The sequence below is a fragment of the Rhinolophus ferrumequinum genome, chromosome 19, assembly GCF_004115265.2.
Source record: "Rhinolophus ferrumequinum isolate MPI-CBG mRhiFer1 chromosome 19, mRhiFer1_v1.p, whole genome shotgun sequence".
Lineage (NCBI taxonomy): Eukaryota > Metazoa > Chordata > Mammalia > Chiroptera > Rhinolophidae > Rhinolophus > Rhinolophus ferrumequinum.
The window spans coordinates 22,094,144-22,119,882 of NC_046302.1; the positions used below are offsets into that span (position 1 = coordinate 22,094,144).

General features: G+C 36.7%; 2 protein-coding genes across 3 annotated transcripts in view; one reads left to right on the forward strand and one right to left on the reverse strand.

Annotated features, from left to right (window-relative positions):
- Positions 1-3,684, reverse strand: part of SS18 (SS18 subunit of BAF chromatin remodeling complex) — a 61,757-nt gene extending 58,073 nt beyond the window's left edge. For both annotated transcript variants that reach the window (XM_033087543.1, XM_033087542.1), the window contains exons 1-2: positions 3,530-3,684; positions 838-914 (exon numbers count right to left, since the gene is read on the reverse strand). In XM_033087543.1, coding sequence (XP_032943434.1) covers positions 838-914; positions 3,530-3,598 — 146 coding nt within the window. In that variant the 5' untranslated portion in view covers positions 3,599-3,684. The remainder of the gene's footprint in view (positions 1-837; positions 915-3,529) is intronic.
- Positions 3,685-11,872: 8,188 nt separating this feature from the next.
- Positions 11,873-25,739, forward strand: part of PSMA8 (proteasome 20S subunit alpha 8) — a 36,282-nt gene continuing 22,415 nt past the window's right edge. The window contains exons 1-2 of the mRNA XM_033087623.1: positions 11,873-12,011; positions 22,912-23,038. Of these exons, the coding sequence (XP_032943514.1) occupies positions 11,910-12,011; positions 22,912-23,038 (229 nt within the window). The 5' untranslated portion in view covers positions 11,873-11,909. The remainder of the gene's footprint in view (positions 12,012-22,911; positions 23,039-25,739) is intronic.

Consider the following 25,739-nt stretch of genomic DNA (forward strand, 5'->3'; position numbering starts at 1 on the left):
TAAGGGATGCTGTTTTCTTCAGACATATTACTTCAAATTAACAAGTTTAGTTCTTATGAATGATGACCAATTCTCTATTTATTAGATAGGAGTTTTGCTTTCTCAATCACATACATAGATATAACTAAACATCCTATCTATGTGAAGATCTAACTTTTCCACAAATCAGATTATACACAAATTTGAAGTCATTATTTTATAATGCAAGAAGTATAAAAAACAATTAATACCCACTCCATCCCAAAGAAAATTTTCTTTTGTAAAAATCAAGAAAGGTCACACAAAAAATTGTACACTAATGTTCATAGTAGCATTATTCATAATAGCCAATGAAAACAAACCCAAATGTCCATCACTGATGAATAAATAAAATGTAGCATAGCTATACAATGGAAGATTCAGCAATAAAAAGAAAGTCCTAATACATGTTTCAGCATGGATGAATCTTGAAAATATGCTAAGACAAAGCAGTCAAAAAAGACCACATATTGTATGAATCTATTTATATGAAATGTCCACAACAGGCAAATCTACACAGACAGAAAAATTGGTGATTGTCAAGGGGTGAGGAATTAGGTGGTAGAAATGGGGAGTCACTGCTGATGTGTATATAGTTTCTTGACGGGATAACGAAAATGTTCTAAAATTGATTGAAATGATGGTAGTACAACTTATCAATATTCTAAAACACTTGAATTATACACTTTAAAATGGGTAAATTGTATGGTATGTGAATTATATCTCAATAAAGCTGCTATTAAAAAGTTAACACAAAATGAAATTTAAATTTCAACACAAAAAATGAAAATTAAAAGAAAATTTTCATATCAATCTTACTGAGAACACTCTGAGGTCTTTCCTTTATTCTGATAGTCCATTATACATTGAATAAGATGGTTATTTTCATCCAACATCTGAAATAAAATTGGAAAAAGTTTATTGTAAATCTAGTGTTATCAAGTAAAATTTTTAAAAGACCTTCAAATTTCTAGAAATATTTATCTATACAGAAACTGAATCCACTCAGATCTTTTAAATCTTATTTCACACCTCTGGAATGTCATGTTTAATCAACAATTTTTAGATAACTCTATTCCAATTATGCTCCCTTTTAGTTATTACCTGCAGCCCTGAAGGAAAAATTTGAAGTTTCTTTTGTATTCAAACACTTAATTACCCCTGCTATATATGTAATAGAAGCTTTAGTCTGTTAAGACTAACTGTTGAGTCCAAGTTAGCTTTCTATCATTCTAATGCTTTTTAGTAGTAAAGAAAATTGTCCTTATCCAGAATGAAGTAAATACATAAAAACTTCAGCCCAGGAAGCTTGCCAGAATGAAGTAAATACATAAAAACTTCAGCCCAGGAAGCTTGAGGAGATAGCTGGCCAGTTTCCAAGTTTTACACAGTATGGTTTTGTGATTCTCCAAACATGAAATAATCAAATACAATAATTTCTACTTATGTATAATAAATTTATTGCAGACTTACCTTATAATTCAGTTGTCCCAAAAGTGTAAAAACAAAAGCATACCTATTTATCACTCTATCATGTTATTACAATTTAAAGCAGTATTGGTTTTAAGGATTAAATAATTCATCTAAGCAAAGTGACATTGAGAAAAGAATACTCATGTATTAATAGCAATTAAAAGGCCAGTTAGCTTTAGTGCCACCTTTGCTATCCCATGCAAACCACTTAAAATTTCAGATTTATCTGAAAGATCAAGGGACAGGAGTAGCTGTTCCCCCTGTACTTGCCCCATCCCTCCGGGCAAGTACAGGAGGAACAACGAATGAAGTAGAATACCATAATCACTCTATCTCAATAATTTAGTTAATATAACTCAATTAAAAACGAAGATCCATTTAACAGTAACTGTGTCTTTTTTCTGCATATGAATCATAATCTTAACTTGCTGGAAAAAAATATTAACTGTTAATTTCTTAAATAGACTCACTAGATGCCAAAAAAAATTGTCCTTATAATGCATTAGTACAATCAAACCATTTCACAACGTATCTTCTCAGTAGATCTCTCAGCCTAACAAACTGTATCGTTAGAATGTCTCATATCTAAAATTAATCCCTCACACTGTAAAACGAGGCACTTGATTTGGAATCCACTTTCCCTTCTCATCTGAAGATGACAACTAATTGATCAACATCTCCTGAATTAATCACCCATGAGAAATACCTTAAGAAAAACTGTAGAAAAAAAGAAAAACTCAGGAATTTCCTACAGTCCAAAAATAAAAAGTGAATCCCTCCCCCCCCAAAAAAAAAAAGTTTTTGAGTGTGTTCTTGGAGCTGTTCGCCACACTGCAGACTTAGCCCAATGCACTATATGAAAATACAGCACCCAAGCACTGCCAAGCCGGTTTGCTCATAAAATAAAGTCAGTTAGGCAAATCAACGTCAAATGGCACACTACAAAGAACCTGACAGTAAACAGAAACTGATGAACAAATCTATTGGGCATAGGATGTAGTAGTAATACATACGATGTTGCCCTTAGTACTAAAAACTCACCTTTCTTCAATTTTCATCCCTACTCCAGTGCATAAAACAAAATCGAAATATTTAAGGTAAACTACGAAGTTTAGCAAGTAACTTTTCAAAGTCTGGCTGAGTAAATTTTAGAATGCTGCTTTGCTCATAAGGCAACAAGAGTAGAAGACAATAAAGAACCTTTGTGTCCCTAATTGGCAGTAACACGGCAACAAGAGACAGTACTACTCTCTAAAAGGGAGGCGGCTCCCAGTGTATTTATCACGACTTCCGTAATTGGTTATAATTATCATTGTCTCTACCACTAGACTGTAAACTCCATGAAGGCAGGGTCCATGGCTCACCACTGTAGCCTCAGAGCCTAGACATGGCGCTCAATGAAATTTGCTGGAGACGCAAACGGATGTGGGGTGAATCCGGAATGGAGAAGGGGACTCCGAGGTTAACCCTGAAGTCCAGAGGGCTCTCCCTCGCCTACCCTTCTGATTCTATGAAGGCTCCCTGTAGCGTCCCCCAAGTTCTCGGAGTTCCGCAACTCGGCTGGAGTTTGCAGCACCGCGGAGGGCGGCGACTTCGCCTCGGCCTCCCGCGACCCGAGATCGGGTCTACACTAAGCAGCCACGGAGCGCTGGGCGGGGCGACGCTAAAGTAACTCCGGAGCGACGCGCGGGGCCGCGGGGGGCGCCGGCTGTAACAGCCCTTGCCCCGCGCGATCAGCGCCGCCGGGCGCACGCGCCCCGCAGCCCGAACGCCGCCCCATCCCTAGAGAAATCCGGCGGCGGTTACTTGGGCTTTTGTGCCTGTAGGAAAGAGGCCCAACGTGCCAAGGACTCGGTGAGAGAACCAGTTCGCCGTCTTCCGCCACCCACTCAGGCACAGCCCGTGGCTCGGGTTGCCACACCGCCGCCTCCCAGCAGGCCCGCCTCCGCCCCCGGCCCGACCGACTGTCGGCCCGGCCCCCGGGGGTCTCTCCCAAAGGCGGGATGGGCCTGGCATCCCCGTCCCCGCGAGGTTTCACCTTCTGAATTGCGGCGGGAGTGATCTCCCCCTTGCCTCGCTGCCTCGGGGCTGCGAACGCCACAGACATGTTGCCGCCGTCACCACTATCGGCAAGTCCCGAGCGCACCGGTGAACAGCAAACTGGGGGAAAGACGCCGGCCTCTCGGGCTGAACCACTTCGGGAATGCGGGGTGGGGGGATGCTCCAATGTCGAACAAACAGGAGGCCTGCCTGGCCTAAAGGAGGAACTCTGGCCCACACACGTCCTCTTTCGAATGTTATTTGAGAATCTAAGCCCCCATGGAACTTCTCAGTTTTTGATCGACCTCTCGTCCTTCTACCTTTCCTTTCATGGCCCCCAGTCTCTTTGCGCTAATGGTAGGACCGCGCCCCAGCCCTCCCTCCGCTTCTGCGATTCAGGAAATGGTCCCGCCGCCACGGGAGAGTGAGAGGCTGGGGCAGCGCCTGTCACAGGAAATGCGAGTGGCCCGAACTGGCCCGCCCCTTTCACGCGGGTGCAAGTTGCCTCCCTCCTCGGCGCGCTGAAATGTCCCTCAAACTGCGTTTCGGCGCTGTTGTTGATCTAGTTCAATTTTTCCAACTTTATCCTCACCCCTCCTCGAGTTGTCTAGGCACCCCGGATAGGGGAGGAAGAAGGTCAGGACACGGGAATCCGTGCAAACCGCTGGAGCATCTGCTGACATGAGGTAGAGGTGGAGGACTAGGTGAACGCGGATTCGCTAGTTTAAACGGCTCGGCTACGCCCCAAATGCGCACCTCTGAGTCCACAGTCTTGCACGCGCACACGTCGTCACTAACAATTGGAAGCGAGCCTGATTCAAAATCGGGAAACAGGGCTGTGTCCAGTACTCAGAGGCAGTCGGCCAACTTGGCTAGCGTACCAGGGGAGGAGTTCGCTGCTTGGGACAAACCCTTAGAAACGTCGGGTCGAGTTCGTCTGACTTGGATTTTTCGAATTAAGTTTTGAAATAGGGAACCCTCACTCTTTTCCAATTACATACTTAGTGCCTTGTAAATTAGGTCCAAGCTGCCAGGCTTCAACTCTGTTAGGAAGAAAAACAACAAAGCTCTCCAATTATGTAAGGACGATGGGCAAATGTGGGTTATGTGTTGGTGTGAGGTTTTTTAAATTATTCTGTAAATTTACATTTCCACCTAATACAAAGGAAAAGTTTATATAAAATGTCACCCCAAATTAACGAGGCTCAAAATCAATCCCTCAGTTTATATATAAACTGAAAAAATAAAGAAAAAATTTATAAAGTTTTTTGTTTCAAATAAATGCTCTCCACAAAAAGGTCATAAGTTTCATTCAGCACATTAGGGTGCGTTCTACCTATGGGCTTTATCCTAGGCACCTAGGATACAACTGTGGACAAGTTCAATATGGGAGCTGCTCTCAAGGAGCTTATATTCTGGTAGGGCTGACAGACTAAAACCAAATAAACAAATATGCTATATGTAAAGTTCTAAGAAAGACTAGCAAACAAGGAACTGAGAACAGACAGGGACACTCAATGTGAGTTAGGATGGGAAGTCTTCTGCTATATTTAAACAAAGACCTAACGTGAAAAAAATTCGAGCCATCCTATGAATAAAGGGAAGAGAATTTATACTTCTACTAATGGTAATTATTCTTAAGAATTTAATTGCCTTTCACTACTCTAAGCCCTGGGGGGGGGGGGGAAACAACTCTGGTATATTTGAATTTAATGTAATCTCATGTTGGAAAAATTTCTCATGAACTCAGAAACTAAGTCTCGTCCACCACAAACACTGTATGTTCAACACCTGGCTTTTATCATCATCTTGATATTTACATAAAAGTACCTAAGTAGTTAAGAACAATATTTCAGTGGGAAAAATGACAAATTGTCCTACTGCTCCAGTTGTATCTGCTTGGCAGATAGCAATGAAATCTTAAAGAGCAACATGAACCAGTAGGAATAGTCTGAATTTCTATAGCTCGGTTAAAAAAAAAAAAGTGCTAAGGGGACTTCTATTCCAAGGAGGTACCCAGGAGATACTTTCTTTGTTTACATTACAGCTCCCCAACAACAGGAAAGGATATCAACTAAAAATGGGTAATAGGTCAGCCCAAGGCGCTTATTCCTTCACAGTAGCTGGGTAGGACCTAGGGCACTGACAGGCTAGACTTGAGGCATGCATAACCAGTCTTTTCTGTGATACCATGTGTTTTCTATGTATCTGTCACATGAAATCGGTTGGGAAGCATTGGAATAAAGGTCCAGCCAGAAATACAAATCATCTCCCTTAGAGAAGACACTTTAATAGGACACTACCTTTCTCTCATGCTTCCTTCGTAAACACAGTTTAATGTGGAAAAGTAGAAAATTCAGAGAATGAGAGGGTAGATTGTAGCCTCGAGGAACTTTCTTAGATCTTTGTAACTGTAAGAGCCTTGAGTTAAGGAAAAGATAATTAAGGGCACTTAGTAAATCCTGCCTCACTTCATTAGTTTTGAAGAGAAAGGAATCCCAAGGTACAGATTTAGTGGTAGCAGAGTTGGGACGAAAAGGAAAATAAAGAGACCCCAGCATTTAGTTAAGAAAATGGAGAATAAAGATGGGAGGTTGGCCCAAGTCTGAGAAATGACTGCGGGAACTTAAAAAAGAGCTTACCCAGGCAACCATCGCCCCATCCAGAAACATCAGTCCCATTATTTAGGCTGTTCTGGATTGAGACATCTGACAGAGGAATTGAAGTCACACAAGGAAGAGGTGACGGTTTTTAAGAATAATCCTAATAGAAGAACATATACAGTGGCTCAGACTAAATAAAAGATCTGCATGAACAAATCTTGATTATTCATACCAATAAATATAGACACATTTAACTCAAAAAAGGTAGTAGGAAAATTGTCCATGTTTGATTTTCAATGTTTCAATTTTTAATTTGTTTTACATGAACTTGTTTGTATTCCTTAAATGCCTTTCATGGAACTGATGAAGTGCTCCAGGAATACGCTCAATATTTTGTGAAACTACATAATCATGGCATTAAAAATTATCTTAATCCACAAAAAACGTATTATGCATGTGCAGATAATTGAGATTACTTTCATACAAACATTTCTGTAATATTGTTTTATAATTAACAGAGCACACGGACTATCAAATTTGCTGATATTTTAAGCCCCTGTGCTGCCATAAATTCTTAGAATACATTTGGAAAGGCATTGACCAAGCCTGTCTGTTCATAAATGGGCTCAGAGCAAAACTCCTCAGGTAATTCAAACTATTTCTGCTCACCCTTTCCATGGCATTTGATGAGTCATTTTGAGTTGGCGCTTTAACAGATTTCAAAATTATAAGGCGACTATATAATATATATATTCATTATTCCAGGCAAGAACAAATCACCTTTCCCAATTCTCCATAAAACTTTTTCAATACTCCAGAAGATTTAATTCAAAGTAGACCATAACAAACCCTATTTAGTGCGTTTTCATCTCTTTTTACAGTATCAAACTTAGACTGAATTAAGGAGGAGCTGAATCAATTATATTTTGGTGTTTAATGTTATAGGATGGTATTGCTTTAAAAAAAATAGTTTCTATGTGAAGCTCTATGCAACCTTAATTCACTGAGAAATGCACAGGTTTGGAGTTCCCAGTTCTTCCACCAATGCAATGCTACTGGACAGGCCATTTCTATATTTCATTTGCCTTACAGAAAAACAACTGCCCTAAGGCTATTAGAAATAATAAGGTGTTTAATTACTGTTTATTTAGCATTTATTATATACAGCCACTGTGCTAAGTGATTATCTTACATTAGAGTCTTAAAGATTGTCCCAAATTTTAACATGTACAATATGTAAAAAAATACGTGGCACATTATAAATTGCTCAACAAGGATAAGATCTGTTCTTAATCTAATAAGGAGAAAAATATATACTTTAAGAGTAGAAATGTTCAAAAGTTCTTGATAGTGCAGTCTAGTGCAGTCTACCCTTGGGAAATTTTCTGGCTATAATTTAGAGATTAAGTGATCTTTTTCCAATTTAGCATGTTATCTGACCTTATGCATGATGTGTAGCTACTCTACCTTTAGCAAAAGAATATACTAACTGTTCTTGAACTGCTTCACAATTTACAGAGAGGATTATGATATACTAATTTCCCTATGAATTGTTAACTAATTTTCCTATGAATGGGTGCAGTAGGCAGAATAATTTCATCCTGACAAAGATGGCCACCTCCTAATCTGCAGAATCTGTGAATATGAGAGGTTACGTGGTAAAGTGGAATTCAGGTTCTAAATAGAATTAAGGCTGTTAGTTGGCTGACTTTAAAATATGGGGATTAACCAGGATCATCTGAGTGAGCTCAAAGTCATCACAAATATCCATAAATGAGGAACAGTGAGTTGAAGGGTCATAATCAGAATTATGGTATCTTGAGAAAGACTTGACTGGCTATTGCTGGCTTTGAAGATGGAAGGGGGTCATGAGACAAGGAATGTGGGTGGCTTCTAGAAGCTGGAAAAGACAAGGAAGTAGATTCTCCCCTAGAGCCTCCAGAGGGAACACCAACCTGCTAAAATCTTAATTATAACACAGTGAGGCCCATTTTGGACATCCTACCTCTAGAACTGTAAGATAATATGTGTTTCTTTAAGCTGTAAAATTTGTGATAACTTGTTAGAGCAGAAATAGGAAACTAATAAGATTGTTTTTTCCCATCTAACATTTATGGCTGAATTAGGCAATGTGCACTAAAATACTGATAAGTGATTCAATATTCAAACTACTGTTCTAATATATAGTAAACTAACCTAACAATCACATTTATTATACAGTTTCTTAAAAGAAAAATAATAGCATTATATTATAGTGCAGTCCTGTAGATACCATGATTTCAGCCTTGTGGCCTCCAGAATTGTAAGAAAATAAATTTATTTTAAGCCACCTAGATTGTGGTAATGTATTACGGCAGCCATTGGAAACTATAATAACACAGATGCCAAGATACTTCAATGGAGAAAGGACTGTTTTGAACAGATAGATATCCATGTTTTTAAAAATGAACTTTGACTTTTTCCTCACATATACACCAAAGTTAATTTAAAATAGATATACCTAAATGTAAAAAGTAAAACTTCTGCAAAAAAACAGAAAATCTTTATGACCTTGAGTTAAGCAAATGTTTCTTACATATGACACAAAAGCAAGAAGCATAAAAGAAAAATTTATAAATTGGATTTCATTAAAATTAAAAACTCTGCTCTTCAAAGGTATTATAAAAAAATGAAAAGTGAAGACATAGTCTAGGAGAAAACATATGAACTTATGAAACATGAAAACAAACAACTCATATCCAGAATACATTAATATAAAGAACACTTACAATAAGATAAACAACCCTATTAACAAAAATGGACAAAACATTTAAAGAAACTTCACAATGGTTATATATCAGTGGCCAATAAATACATGAAAAGTTGCTCTCTGTCATTAGTCATCATAGAAATGCAAATTAAAGCCACTTCAAGAAACCACTACACACCCACTAAAATGGCTAAAATTAAAAAGAGTGACATCATCAAGTTTTGGAGAGTATGTGGACCAACTGGAACATTCATACATTGCTAGTGGGGGTGCAAAATGACACAACCATTCTGGAAAACAACTAGTGATTATTATAAAGTTAAACATATACTTATCATATGACCCAGCAATTGCACTTTTGGGTATTTACCCTTTACCTCAAAGAAATGAAAATGTATTGCCCACACAAAGACTTGAGCATTCATACCACCTTTAATAAAAATATTGTATAGTTGGAAACAACCCAAGTATTCAACACAGATGAATGAATAAATTATGATACGTTCATACAATAGAATACTGCTCAGGAATGAAAAGGACCAAACTATTAATTATGAAACAAATGGATGAACCTCAAAAACAGTAGGTTGCGTAAAAGGAGTCAGACACAAAAGAGTACATACTGTTGATTACATTTATAAAAAAATCTAGATAAAAATCTAGATAAAAATGAATTTATAGTAACAGAAAGTAGGTCAATGGTTGACGTGGGATGGGGAATGCTGACTACAAAGGAGCATAAGGGAACTTTGGGGGATGGTATTGTGGTCATGGTTATATGGGTGTTTACATTTGTAAAAACTCATCATACTGTACAAAATTTAAGTATTAAAGTAATTCCCAAGGAAAAAAAGTGTTGAAATTCTTGTTGGTATTGCATTAAATATCTAGATCAATTTGAGTTTTCTGATTCATGAGTCTGATTTATACCTTCCCTTACTTAGATCTTCTTTAGGTTCTTCCAATAATATTTTAGGTATCTCTGTGTACAGGTCTATATGTCTTTCCTGGAAATACACTATCATACTCGTACATGATATCATTTTTATTTCATTTTCTAATTATTTGTTTTTGGTTTTAAAGAAATATATTGATTTGTTTTATATCAATCTTGTGTCCATCTACCTTCCTAAATTCACTAATTCTAGTAATTTATCTGTAATTTATTTTGGACTCTTTATAACATACATAATTAGGTTCATTTGAAAATAACATGCTTTTCATTTTTTCCTTCCAATACTTATTTCTTTTTTCTGTCTTTCACTGCTTAGAAGGATCTCCAGTACAAAATTGAATAGAAGTAATGATAGCAGGCACTCTCACGTCTGTTGCTGATCTCAAATGAAAAAAGGTTAAACATTTAACCATCAAGTATGATGTTTTCTGGAGATTTCTTGTAGAGCCCCTTAACAGATTATGGGAATTTCTTTCTATTATTAGATGATAAATCAATACAGTTATATGAGGTGGTGAATTTTATTAAATGCTTTTATGCATTTGTTGTGGTAAATTTTTTCCATTTCATGAGTTAACAAAGTTATACAAATAAAGGACCAGATAGTAAATATTTTAGGTTTTTTAGGCCATCCAGGGTCTATTGTAATTATGCTACTCTGCCATTTTAGCAAGAAAGCAGTAATAGACAATGTAGAAATGAATGGGCATAGCTACAGTCCAACAGAACTTAATTTAAAAAACAGGCTCAGCAGTGGGCCAGATTTGGTCACAGGGACGTAGTTCGACAATTCCTGCTTTATTCTGTTAATCTGGTGAATTACATGATTGCTTCCTAGAATAAACTCAATTGGTGTGATGTAAATGTTACGTGTATCTTTTTGTATACTGCTTGTTTCTATTTATTAATATTTTGTTTAGAATTTTTGTTTACATGTACATGAGTGAAACGCCTGTAATTTTCCTTTCTTGGAGTATCCTCAGGTTTTGTTACTAAGTTTATGCAGTTTCACAAAACAAGTATGGAAGCAGTCTATTTTTATGATGAGTATGTAACATTAATGCTATTTCTTTCTTAAATGTTTCATAGGATTCTCAAGTGATGATAACCTGCGCTAAGTGTTTCTGCTTTGATATGGAGATTATATAGCTATACATATGTTTAAACTATCTTCTAGTTCCCCACTTCTCTCTTCAACTAGGTTTAATCTGGTAATGGACTTAATCCATGTATTGAGCTCTCAATCTCAATTAATGTAGTGTTCATTTCTACCATTTCCAATAGGTGCTTTATTGATAGTTCTAGTCCTTGCTGAAAATCTTTACCTTGTATTTAATCCCTTGAATATAATTATCTTATTTGTTCTGAAAATCTGCATCTGCTAACTCCATTATCTGGATCTTATTTAGTCTGTTTCTAATGCTTACTGTTTCTTTTGTTCTTTGGCCACAACATTTCTTTTGTGTGCATAGGTAATTTTAACTGTGCACAGGATACTGCACATGAAAAACTGCAACAATTGCTTGAGTTTCTGAATGATATTATCTTCCTCTACGGGCCGGCAGCTAATCATCTACGGATATTAGCAATGCTTTATCCCAGTACGTCCCAACTTTCGGCCTTAAAACTTTACAATTATTGTAAAACAATTATTGAAAGATACAACAAATGTGCCTTATGTGCGTACTTCCCATTTTGTCCTGAATATTATAAAGATAGTTACTCAAGAGTCAAGATTTAATAAAATTAATAATTTACTCCTTAATAATTTACATACCGTGGTGAGAAAACTGAAATACATGTGTCAGGCACTAAAAGTCGCAGAGGGATTCTGCCAACCTGCAGGCACAGCTTCCCACAGGCGGGTGGGCACGAGGACTTAGCAGCAGTTGGAGTCCAGGGCTCGCGGACTTCCGAGCAGCTTGTGGAAAGAGCGCGCACAGGCACTTCCGGTCTGCATCTGGAGGAGCCTGGCCAGACACTTCCGGGTAGTACTGGAGACAGGAGCAGTTCCTCGGCCTACAGTCTGCAGTTTGTTCGACACAGAGTGGGAATCGCCCGGGCCTGAGCTATGGAGTCTCGGTATGACCGTGCAATCACTGTTTTCTCCCCAGATGGACACCTCTTCCAAGTGGAATATGCCCAGGAAGCGGTGAAGAAAGGATCCACAGCGGTAAGGGAGCAACTTTTTGACCACCATCCCCTGCCCAGTGTCAGGCCTTCCTTACCCTGCTGTCCCAGCCCACCACTCAGTGTAGGGGCAAAGGAGAGTCTCCCACTCGTGAAAATTGCTTCGTTCCGTTTATTGAGAGAGATGATGTTTTTGAAATTTGGGCTGGAAGTGTCAGAGTTGGTAGATTTAATAGGTTTCTGTTATGCAACTGCCTTTGTTTAACGATCGCCACAGGCGCAAGATGTGTGTGCGTGTGCGTGTGTGTATTTTAGCAGTCTTGACTCCAGAAGAGATATTAATACTGTTTCTAACAATAGGGAATAAAAAGGTTTCTTTCAACCTCTAACAGCCTATCTGAATGCACACGGCCCACTTCCTCAGGAATTCACATAATGCACGCAAGAAAAGGTTAAGTTTCTTCACGTGGGGAGCTGTTGTTTACTCATAATTATAATAAAAACTGAAAATTGATCATGCCTGTCCCTGAAATATAGACTAAGTCAATGTAAAATTAAATCCTTGCTTATAAACCGTTAAAAAGGCTAAACCACTCGTCACTTTCACCTGTTAAATATGATTGTCCTAATATTTGCACCCCAATATTTGGCAGCCTTTTAGAGGCGCTAAGCCTCAAGCATCTACACTGTTTTGCCACTTTTGTTGTTGTTGTTTAAATAATACTGAAAGTCTTTGAGAGATTATACCCTACTTTAAATTGACCTGTCCACATTTCTGAAAAACTTTTAAATATTCAGAATAGCAGTAATACTCCTGCCAAGTTTTAGTTATATTTAATAATCTTAGTTGTTTATAAAAATTAAAAAGGACAAAAATGCCCTGGTGACCAAAGATTGATTATCCCAAATCTTCCAAGTCCTAGGCTTTGAATTCAGAAGGATCCAATTTTTCTTATCTGTCAAATTTCATGAGCATGTTTATTGTGCATTTTGGAAATTGAGACACTGATTATGAGAATACACAGTGTATTTCCAAAGTGTAGCAGTGTCTGTATTTTCTCTCAGTTATGGAAGGAAATAATTCACTTTTATTGATAAATCTTATCAAATGTGAAGTGTTAAAAAAAAAAACACTAGAAAGAATCTTATCATTTTTTAAAGTATTTTTCTATTTAATGGGGCCCACTAGTTTTAGTTCTGTTTTGTAAGTAATTTTTTTTTGAATTGTAAATTTACGAAAAGCCTGATGTAGCTTACACCAAAAGTGTACCATTTTGATAAAAACAAAAAGTTATATAATCCCCAGCGTGGCATGAAGCATATGGTTAGAAAATAATGCCCAAGTTTTAGAGCCTAAAATAAAGGGAGTAATGGGAGAAGACTGGGGTATAATAAACCACATTGACTCATTTAAAATGTTTTAAGAATGCTATAGAACTGATTGATAGTTCCTTTGTAATGAGCTGTAAAAGGGTAAGGATATAAAAATACCTATAGTGGGCATTTTTAAAGATACATTGGAAGGATGAGACAGATTTTTTTTCAGGATTCTGAAATTATAATTTGCATCTTTGTATGGAGTTATTCATTGTGTTTACTTGAGAATGCTATGACCTTTTACGTGGGGTAAAGTTTATAATGGCACTTGTTTATTAAAATATGTCACAAAATATTCTGTCTATAAATGATATTTGATATGAGTTATAAGTAAGACAAGGTTAACAGATTTTGACCAGTATGTAAATATTGTTTAGGAATACAAAAAGTTATATGGGCCACAAGTAGAGGCCTTGGGTCTCCTTCTTGATGGTTATCTTACAGCATGAAAACAGGTCTGTTTTCTTTTTGCTTTAGTTCACTTTTCTATAAGTGAAAAATATCTTTGATATTTTGGAGAGGTAATACCTCCCATCTTGGGAAAAGAAAAATGAATCCTTCATGATATTCTCATGAAAAAGATAAGATTCATTATCATTCCTCATTCTGTCCTTTTCCTGACCCTAGACTACAAGTATTATTACCACCATATTTCCTATTTTATCAAATCTCAGCTCCACCGTCTGCCCATCAAAGTCTTCCGTAAGTTTTACCCATCCTTTTTAATTACGAGGGTAGCTTAATGGTTTCACTAATATAATATATGCGTCTGCCCTTGTAGACAGAGGAGAGAGGAGACAACAACACCTTTTCTAAGTAAACATGCCATTCTCCACGTTTACTTATCCTCCAAGATCGCCCCACATTTCTCCTTCATGAAGCCTTCTCTGATCCACTCTAGTCATCGTGGATCTTTTCCTTCTTCTGAATTTATAATCTGTAACATAGAGCATTGTACATTATTTACTATTTGGCCTCATATTCTCTTTAATTTCAGGTATATTTAATTGTCTTCTCACATCAACTGGATAGTAAGATCTTTGAGAATCTAGATGGTAAATCTATTTCTACTACACGATATACAGTGGAGGGGCTAGGAAGAAAGTAAACTAACATTTAAGTAATACTTAGTTTATACCATTTATTTTATGTACATTATCTAATGTTAATGCCAGTATTTAATCCCCTTTTTATATTTGTGGGATCTATAATTCAGAGGTTTCATAGCTTGCTGAAGGTACCCAGCTAGAAAGTGATAGAGCCTGTATTCGCACTTAAATTTTTCTGGTTCCAAAGCCTCTGCTCTTTGTATTGTATCATGCAGTTTATTCAATAAATATTTGTATATTAATTAGCTATCATTATCATGAATGTGGAACCCAGATAAGAAACATGTAGGGCAGTTAACTTCTCTAAGTTTTAGTTTCTGTAACCGTAAAATAGATATTAAAAGAGCACCTGCTTCATGGAGTTCATGTGACAGTTGAATGAGGTAATAATACATGTTAAGTATCTTACACATTGTCTGGTTCACAGAAAGTACTTAATAAATGGTAGCTATTATTATTTATTATCCCTTTGTTTTCTCTTTTCCCTTCAATTTGTCTATGGTTCTTCCAACATATTATTCATTTATTATTTCAAGACACTTTTGTTGAACACTTATATCTGCCAAATGTAGTGCTCGGCCTTAGGGTTTCGTGATGAGAAAAGAGACTCCCTCCTTGTCCTCGGAGAGCTTACTGTGTAGTAAGAATGTTACATGATCAAATAAATAGTCCTAACAAGACCTAATTAGTATTATAACGGAGAGAGTATGGGGCATCATGGGAACTCTAGATATTAGGGCGGTCCCCCTGAGGAAGTAATGTTTAAGTAAACATCTGAGACATGAAAGATAACCAGGTGAAAAGATGGAAGGGGAAAAAGGGAGGAGTATTTTAGACAAAGGAAATAGCATGTGGGAAGACAAGCAGAAAAAAACTAATATGTTCTACTAACTGGAAGGCATTCAGGGTTGCTGAAGCAATGGAAAAAGGGGACAAGGTGAAGCTAGAAATGGGCCAGATCATAGAATGCCTTTAAGGGAACAAGAGACCTTGAAGAGTTTTGATGTGGTTATTGTCATTCTCTAGATTACTGTTGTGTATGTCTTTCTAGTAACAGATTACATTTATCCAACCACAGAGGTACTCACATGACACAGGTAAAATCATAGTTTCTATCCTCCTGGCTGTAGTGAGGAATATGTGATTCAAATCTAGCCAGTATAAATCCATTCTTTGGACTTCTCTAACTAGAGATAGTGGTAGCTTTTTCCTCTGGGAGACTTTTGGGATATGAGGCTAGGTTGCCGGTGGCCGTCTTTGTTTTCTGTATAGAGGAAGCCTCTGCGCATCAAGAGTAAATATTACAGCCCTTAGATCTTTTTGTCCAAGTCCAGCTGTATGCTGTCTTAGTTTGCCTACTGAGAATATTTACATTAGTAAGAACCTACTGGTTCTTAACTAATACAGGTTCTAAGTAGAGGAATGCCACATTCAGATTTTCTTTTTTTTTTTCATATTTATTTTTCAAAAGTTTCTCAGACTACAGTAAATTTGGTCAGTAGATTGGATGAAATAAAGACTGAAAGCAAGGAGACCACATAAGAGTCTATGGAAGTAGCCCAGATGGAAGATGCTACTCATTTTTGTTAGGGTTGGGGACAAACGGAAATGAGGCAGATTCCAAAGAAACTTCAGTGGTAGAGTTGATACAATTTGATGATTATTTGGATGGTACTGTGGGGCAATGGAAGGAGAGAAGGAGGTATTGAAGAAGGAGAGGTTAAAGATAGTGCCTCCATTGCTGGATTTCACCAACAAAGTGGCACAGCATGCTATTAGGGATTATGAAGCACTAAATTTGAGGGGAAGAGAACTGAGGTGTGGATTTGCTGAGACTGAGATGCTTGCTTATTGGAACTGTAGCAAGCACCTCTAAAATGGCCTTCAGTGATCCCCCACCTTCAGGTGTTCATGCCCTTGTGTAATCCTCTCCCCCTGGGCATGGGCAGAACCTAGTGACTTCTAAGGCATGGGATATCACTTCAGAAATTAGATTGCAAAGAGATGGTGACTTACATCGCACTCAGCCTCCCTATCTCACTTGCTCACTTTGGTGGAACCCAACTGCCATGTTGTGAGTTGCCCTGGGAAAGGGTCTGTGTGGCAAGGAACTGAGGGATGCTTCTGTTCAAAACCCAGTATAGAACTGAGGTCCTTAATCCAAAGTCCACGAGTAACTGAATCTCACTAACAACCATGATGTGAGTGAGCTTGGAAAGGGATCCTGCCCCATGAGCCTTGAAATGAATGCAGCCACGGGGAACAACCTGATTGCAGGCTTGTGAGAAAACCTGAGCCAGAGGGCTTAGCTAATCTGTACAGATTCCTGACCCACAGACACTTTGAGGCAACTGAATATACATGTTGGAAATTTAGGAGATTCATCTGGGGTGAAATAGTAATTTTGAAGTGCATCCTTTCTCGAGCCCTGCTTAAAACATGTTGACGGTCAAGTGAATGAGTATTCACTTAAGAAGACAAAATATGGACTATAGACTATGTAAAGGATAACCTACAACCTTGATGACCGATGTATAGGCTACTTTGGCTAAACTCTGGGAGGAGTGGGGGTAAAAACCAGGTTGCTGTGAGCTGAGGTATGATGATAATATTTGGCTTTTTAAAGGGTTGAGACAGATAGAATTGAAGTGAAGTGGTCTTTAAGATTTTGTTTAAGATAAGAGAGACTAGCATATGTTTAAATGTTGGTGAGAAAAAGTAGAGAAAATTGAGGTTTATTTATTTTTAGGTTTATTTGATTTATTTTAAACTTTTTATTATAGAATATTTTAAACACAAAAAGATATATAAAGGGAATAGTATAATGAACCTTTGTATGCTGGTTACCCAGCTCTAACAGTTATCAACATTTTACCAATCTGTTTTACTGTTCCTCGACTTTTCCCTCTTCCCAATGGAATAATTTTTATTGAGATAATTATAGATTCACTTATAAAGAACTTGTATACTTTGCCCATTTTCTGCCAATGGTAACATTTTGCAAAACTATGGTTCTATATCACAATTAGGATATTGATATTGATACAAGCCACCTATTTTATTCAGATTCCTCCAGTTTCACTTGTACTCATTTGTATGTAATTAAGTTCTGTCATATTTTATTATCTGTGTACATTCGTGTACCCACAGTCAACATAGTGAACAGTTCCAACTCCACAGGGTCCCTCATGTTGCTCTTATATAACCACACCCACCTCTTTACCCTCTGCCACACACCTTTGCTTGGTGTCCATAGCCCTAATCTCTGACAGCAAGCCCTCATCTGTCCTCTATTTCTAAAATTAAGTCATTACAAAATGTTATATAAATGATATCATACAGTATGAACGCTCTTGGGGTTCAGTTTCTTCCCTTGAGATTCATCCAAGTTGTTGCATGTATCAGTGTTTTATTACTGAGTAGTAGTCTGTGGTATGGATGTACCATATTGTTGAACTATTCACCTATTGAAGACTATTTGGGTTTTGTCCAGTTTGGTGCTGTTATGAATAAAAATGCTATGAACATTCATAGCAGGTTTTTGTGTGAACATAAGTTTTTCTTTCCCTGGTATAAATGTCTAAGTGTGCAATTACTGGGTCACATGGTAATTGCATGTTTCATTTTGTAAGAAAGTGCCAAATTGTTGCCCAGCGTGGCTGTACTATTTTACATTCCCAGCAGCAGTGTATGAATGATCCAGTTTCTACACATCCTTCCAGCATTTGGTGTTACTGTTTTTCATTTTGGCCATTTTGTTAAGTGTGTAATGATACTTTGTGGTTTTAATTCAATTATCCATTAATAGCTAATGATGTTGAACATATTTTCATGTGCTTATGTGCCATCTGTATATCTTCTTCAGTGAAATGTCTTTCAAGTCTTTTGTCCATTTTCTAATTGGATTGCCTTTTTTTTACAAAGTTTTCACAGTACTTTATATATTCTAGGTTCTAGTCCTTCGTCAGGTATGTGGTTTGCATATATTTTCCCCCAGTCTGTAGCTTGTCTTTTCATCCTCTTTATATGGACTCTCACAGAGCGAAAGTTTGAAGTTTTGATGAGATCTAGTTGAACAATTTTTCCTGTTATGGTTCATGCCAAGTCTGAGAACTCTGCGTAGATCCCCATTTTTTTTTTCCTGTTTCCTTTTTTCTAAAAGTTTATAGTTTTACATTTAAGTCCACGATCCATTTTGAGTTAATTTTGGTATTAGGTTTAGGTTGAAATTCATTTTTCAATGGAGTACTTTAAAATAAATCCCATTTGTTTCATATCCAGGTAACATGACATTTCATCTGTAAATATTTCAGTATGCATCTCTAAAAAATAAAGATGTTTCTTAAAACCATTATCACTCCGAATGAAATTTTAAAAATTCCTTAATATTTTGTAATAGTCTACATTCTAATTTTCCTTATTGCTCACAAAATATCTTTTTATAGTTATTTTGTTTGAGTCTGAATCTAAAGCCCATGCATCGCACTTCGCTGTTAGATATCTCGGTTTTACCCTGGAACGGCATCTCTTTTTCTCAAGCCTTTGACTTCTTGAAGAGACTGGGTTAATTGTTTGCTGGAGTGTCCCACTTTCTAAATGTCCTGATTGTTTCCTTGCTGTCATAGAATTTACTCTTTAGAGAGATAACTAAAATAAATAAGTAAATAAATAAACTGATTGCAAGAATGTAACAGGTTGTTTAGAGAATAATAGAGAACGACTGCTGGAGGCGATATTTAAATTGAGACCTGAAATAAGAGAACTGTTCCAGGCAAGGGAATATCACGTGTGAATGCTTGGAGGAAAGAAACTGACTTGTGTTTGAGAATGTCTTGAAAGAAGGTAGTGTGGCTGCTGCTTGGTTAACAACAATGACATATTATTGGAAAGTAGGCAGCGGCCAGATCACGCCCAGCTTTGTAGACAAGACTAAGGAGATTGGAAAAAAAAATTTCTACGTACAGTAGAATGTCATGAAAGGATATTCAAGTGGAGTAATCTGACCCTACGATGTTTTTAAGTGCTTACCATGGCTGCTTTGTGGAGACTAGATGGGCGTGCAGCTGGGGGAGTGAGGAGTGGGAGGAGGGGTGTGCAGAGATGGGGAGCAGGATTAGAAACTGGAAAACTTACTAGGTTATGCAGGCAAGAAATGACGGTTGCTTATACTGGAGCGGTGATAGGAAGACGTAGGTAGCTTTTGCAGGTAAAATGGAAAGACACTTGGTAATTGCTTGGAAATGGGTGGGGTGTGGGAGAGGGAGTTGTAAAGGATGACAAGTGGTTTTTTTGGCTTAAACAGGTGAAGGGATGGTGATTTATTTTCTGAGATTATTCTGGCTATTGGTTTGTGATACTTTTAACAAGTTGTGAAATGTTCTTCCTGCTTTTCTAGTGGTGTTTTTAAATTAGGTTGTGGATATTGAATTTTATCAAATGCCTTTGTAGCTTTTTTCATTTACTTTTAATTTTTACTATTGAATTGTTTTAGTTAGGACTGTTTAAGTTGCAAACATCAGATATCCAACTCACAATAATTTAAGCAAAAATGTGAATCTATTGAATCAAGTACCCAAAAGGGAGCAGGGGTAGTAAACCTTGCTTTTAGGCTCAATTCAATGACTACTAGGGTCTTAAATGACCACAGTAGAACTGATGTTTCTTTCTCTCTCTCCCTTTCTCTCCCTTCCCATCCCTTGCTTTCTCTCCCTATTACTTAAACTCTCAGACAAGACCTAAGTGGGAGGTCTTGTCTAGCCTCCAGGCTCCCAGCTCTATGTACAGCAGAAAGAATTATCCTGTCTTTCAAACACTTCCTGTAAAACTTTAAGGATTTATGGTTTGGCTAGACTGGATTACATTATAGCCCCCCACCCCCCAAAGACTCAGTATTTCTCCAAGAACGATTGAAGTGCTGTGGTTGACAGAAGGCCAAAAATAACAGATCTCTGCTATCCATATAACATTTATATTAAAATATTTGCTTTTATTGATGGTCCTAAAATTTCTGGAATAAACCATGCTTGTTTGTGATATATTATTTTTCCATAACTCTGGAGTTTGATGCTATTGAATTTTTAGCATCAGCTTTGCTAAGTGCAAATCATTGGTATTTTTATTTAGAAACTATTATGTTTGCCAGATTTTAACACTGTTACATAGCTTTCCTTAAAAGAGTTAGGAACATTTCCATTTTGACTTATACCATAGAATAATTTAACTAGCACAGGAATTACCCATAACAGAAGATTAGAAAGAATTTATTCATGAACCTTCTAGGCCTGACACGTGCTTTTCTGAAATTATCCCATGTTTGTTGGTGAGACTGAATTTTCTTTCCTTTTTTCAGTCTGTATGGGCAGTTTTTAATTTTTCTATTCTGTCATCCTTTCAGTCAGGTTTTCAAATTTATTAATTTTTAGAGTTATAATTTTTAAATTATTTTTCACACGTGTATGTATTTCATTTACTTTTTCCGCCTTTTGGCTAGGTTAACTGAGACATCTTTTAAAATTGTTTCTTTAAAATATCCTGTTATTATTTATCAGTTGCTGTTTTTTTTCTCCCTAATTATTAATTTCTGCTTTTTTCCCTTTAAGCTTAGTTTAATTTCCCTCTAAGCTTGGCTTAATTTCCCTTTAAGCTTAGCTTAAATATTTTTACTTCTTTTTGAACTTCTTGAATGAACTTTTAATATTTTGTTTGATGTTATAATATGAAATTATGAATTTTCTTCTGAGCAAACTTTCGTTCACATCCAAAAGATTTTGATATTAGGATTTTCATTATAAACATTTTCTAGATAGTATGTGTTGGCAGGTGTTTTCTGTTTTGTTTTATTTTTGAAAAGAAAAGATTTATATATACAAAATGCTTTGAATTTGGGTCATCCACAAAGATAACAGGGTGGGGTGGTTGAAGTAAGAGGAAGAGAGCAGTAGCCTATGGGGGCTGTGGGCAAGGGGGCCAGGGATTAAGGTGGAGAGTTATTTGGGGGGCTGCCAGGCCCCAGGGACTTACAAGGGAGCATGCTTGGCTGGCATTGCCTCGCCTCCCACTGAGGCCAGTCATGCAAATCTGCACCTCCCGCTTGACTCCCTCCTACTTTCTTTTCCTCCTTCTCTCCTCCCTCCCTACTCCACCATCTCTGGAATGGGATGAGCCTCTGTCTGTAACTCAACCCTCCAAAAAGCAGCTCTGCACACAACTCCCCGGTCGTGAGGGCACTTGTACAGAGGCACCCTGACCCAACCTGTTGGCAGTTTTAATTTCTTTATAAAGTTAAAAATTGCTTAGGTGAAAGTTAGAATAATTATTGTGTAGTCTTGTGATCAATTTGTTTGATTTATTTCAATTTGGGGAAAATATTGAGATTTTCTTCAAGTCCTAATATATGTTCATTGTTATGATGTCCTATGGCGTGATAAGAAGGCGTGTTCCCTATAGGGTATGAGGTTCAACATGTGTGTGGAGGGAGGGTTGCTGATTTGTGATAGGATGGTTAGGGAAGGCCTGTTGGATTAAACTGACAGACTTGAATGAAGTGAGGGAACAATTAGAACAAAAGCCTTGATTAAATTGTCTGTTTTTATCGTTTCTCAGTCTTTTGGTCAAGATCATGTGTAATTGTCTGTGGTTTTTTTTTTAATTGAAAGATGTAATCTCAGGCCTAGTTCTATATTTAATCTGTTCTGTAGTTTTTACTTCAAGAATGCTAATTCAGAACACACCTTTTTGCATAGTTATGTTATATAAAACACTTGGCCATGAGGCAATCATAAACACAAATACCAATATGAAAATACTTAGATTACCATTGTCATATAGAATTAAAGTTCTCATAGATTACTCTTGCACCCCTGAGAATACAGCCATGTTTCCCCAGAAGTCCCTGTTTGAGAACTACTACCCTTGCACATTATTCTTTGGACTTTTTTCCACGTCCTTCCCAAGGGAAGGGCTGAAGGGAGGAACAGCAATGATTTCTTCTTGTTATATTCTTATTTGAATTGAGGCTTTGTTTATCAGTGATCTAGGGTGAGGGTATTTGGTCTTTCTCTTGACTGCTTCTGACCCCCAATCCCTACCCCTCCAAACTGTGAGATAATGACTGCTTCTGACCCCCAATCCCTACCCCTCCAAACTGTGAGATAACCTGGGAGAGATTTCAGAATGTTATCTACTTAACTGTTATCTACTTCATTCTTATTGTATGAGATTAGGACACTTACGTAGTTTAAGCATTTGTGGAATATTCTACCCATATGTCTTCTTTGTTTTGAGTTTGGGGAATGGACTTTCAGTATGCTTGGATCTGTGCAGCTATTTCCTTAGAAGTCTGATTTTTTACTTTTATTGAATGTTTAAGGAAAAGCCTTTTCCTATAAGTCATGTGTTAGAATACCTTGATTTAATGTTAACACTGACAACTAATTATGTTTTTAAATGACTTGACAGGTTGGAATTCGAGGTACTGATATAGTTGTACTCGGGGTAGAAAAAAAATCTGTTGCCAAGCTTCAAGATGAAAGAACTGTGAGGAAAATTTGTGCCCTTGATGACCATGTCTGCATGGCTTTTGCAGGTACTTATAGACCTACAGTAATGATACAGAGTATCTTTAGTGTGGTAGGGTAACACATTTGGCTGTACTACAGCTGTTGTCTATATGTATACACAATATATGGCATTATTAAACACAAACAACATACCCTATTTTTTCTAGAAAATCACAACTCTAAACTAGGATTTCTGATAGTTAGCTTTGATAAAATATAAATGTTAGAAGGTATATATTATATTACCTTAATTATAACTTTAGGTAGCTGTTTTCTCTTTAAACTTTTTATTTTGAAATAATTGTAGATATCAGAAAATTACAAGAAAACACAGTGTAGTCCCCTTTCCCCATTTTCCCTCAATGGTAACATCTTCAAAAACCAGTAAATTGACATTGTTACAAGCCACAGAATTTATTCAGATTTCACCAGTTTTACATGCACTCATTTGTGCACGTGTGTGTGTGTGTGTGTGTGTAGTTAGATTTATCACATGTGAAGATTCATGTAGCCATCACCATAATCAAGATATACAATTCTTACATTACCACAAGGCTATCCATGCTATTCCTCCTCCTCATCTCTAACCTCTGGCAATCATTAATCTGTTCTCTTCTCCATCTCTATAATTTTGTCATTTTGAGACTGCTATATGAATAGAATCTTATGGTGTATAACCTTTTCATACTGCCTTTTTTTCAATCAGCATAATTCCCTTGCAATGAATCCAAATACAGTTGCATATATCAATAGTCTGTTGTTTTTTGTTGCTGAATAGGATTCCATAGTATGGATGTACCACACATAGTTAACTCACTCATTGAAGAATATTTGGATTATTTCCAGTTTGGGATTATTTCCAGTTTTTAACTACTACAAATATAGTTAGTGTGAATTTTCAAGTGCAGGTTTTTGTGTGAACATAGGTTTTCATTGTTCTGGGATTAATGCTCAAGAGTACAATTGCTGGGTCATATGATAATTCATGCTTTGTTATATAAAAAAACTGCCTAATTGTTTTCCAGAGCTTTGGTAGTGTTTTACATTCCCATTAGTGGTGTATGAACGATTCATTTTCTCTGCATCTTCAGCAGCATTTAGTGTTACTATTTTCTATTTTAAACATTTGCATAGGTATATAATGAAATCTTGTTGTGGGTTTAATTTGCATTTACCTCATGGCTAATGATGTTGAACATATTTTCATGTGCTTATTTGTGTATAGCAAACAAGACATGTTTCTTATGGGTTTTTTTGTTTTTTTTTGTTGTTCATTTTCTAACCATGTTTTTTCCATCAGAATTTTATATTGAAGTTTAAAAACCTTATTAAGCAAAAAATAATCTTTCTCTTACTGTCTTAAAAAAGGAATTATCTTGCCACAGAACAAATCTTAATGAAATTTTAAAAGCTTGAAATCATACAAAGTATCATTTCTAGTTAAAATAGAATAAAACTGGAAATCAACAGCAGAAGGAAAACTGAAAAATCCACAAATATGTGGAAATTAAATAATCCTCTTTAAAAAACCATGAGTCAAAGAAAAACATCACAAGAGAGATTAGGACATATCTTGAGACAAATGAAAATTAAAACACAAATACAAAACATATGAGATACAGCAAAAGCAGTGCTGAGAGGAAAATATATAGCTGAAAACACATAGTAAAATATATTTCAGTTCAACAACTTAACTTTACATCTTAAAAACTAGAAAAAGAGGAACAAACTAAACCCAAAGCTGGCAGAAGGAAGGAAATAATAAAGATTAGAGCTGAGATATATAAATAGACAATAGAAAAACAGTAGAGAAAAAAAATCAACAAACCCAAGAGTTGGTGTTTTTGAAGAGATCAACAAAATTGACAAACCATTAGTCAGATGGACTAAGAATGAAAGAAGACTCAACTAAAAATCAGAAATGAAAAAGGGGATGCTATTTACAACTCAATAACAAAAAACAAGCATTCCAATTAAAAAATGGGTAGAGGACTTGAACAGATACTTCTCCCAAGAAGACATACAAATGGCCAACAGATATATGAAAAAATGCTCAACTTCACTATCTATTAGAGGAATGCAAATTAAAACCACCTCACACCTGTTAGAATGGCTGTTATCAACAAGGTAAGTAATAACGAGTGTGTGAGAGGTTGTGGAGAAAAAGGGACCCTCACATACTGCTGATGGGAATGTAAATTGGTACAGACACTGTGGAAAACAGTATAGAGGTTCCCTTTATACTGTTTGAGAATAGAATTACCATTCTAGACCCAGCAATCCTTTTCTTCTGGGTATCTACCCCAAAATTCTGAAACATTTATCCATAAAGATACATGCACCCCTATGTTCATTGTAGCACTATTCACAGTGGCGAAGACATGGAAACAACAAAAGTGTTCTTCTATACATGACTGGATAAAGAAGATGTGGTACATATATACAATTACATACATACAATGGAATATTACTTGGCCATAAGAAAAGATGAAATACTGCCATTTGTGACAACATGGATGGATCTGAGATTATCATGCTAAGGGAAATAAGTCAGAAATAAATAGTTGAGAACATTATGACTTCACTCATATTTGGCATATACAACCAAAGGCAAGAAATGAACAAGGCAAAGAAACAAAAAACAATAGACACAGACCACAGTTTAGTGGTTACAAGAGGGTAAGTGGGAGAAGTGGGGTTGTAGAAGAGGGTAAAGGGGTCAAATAT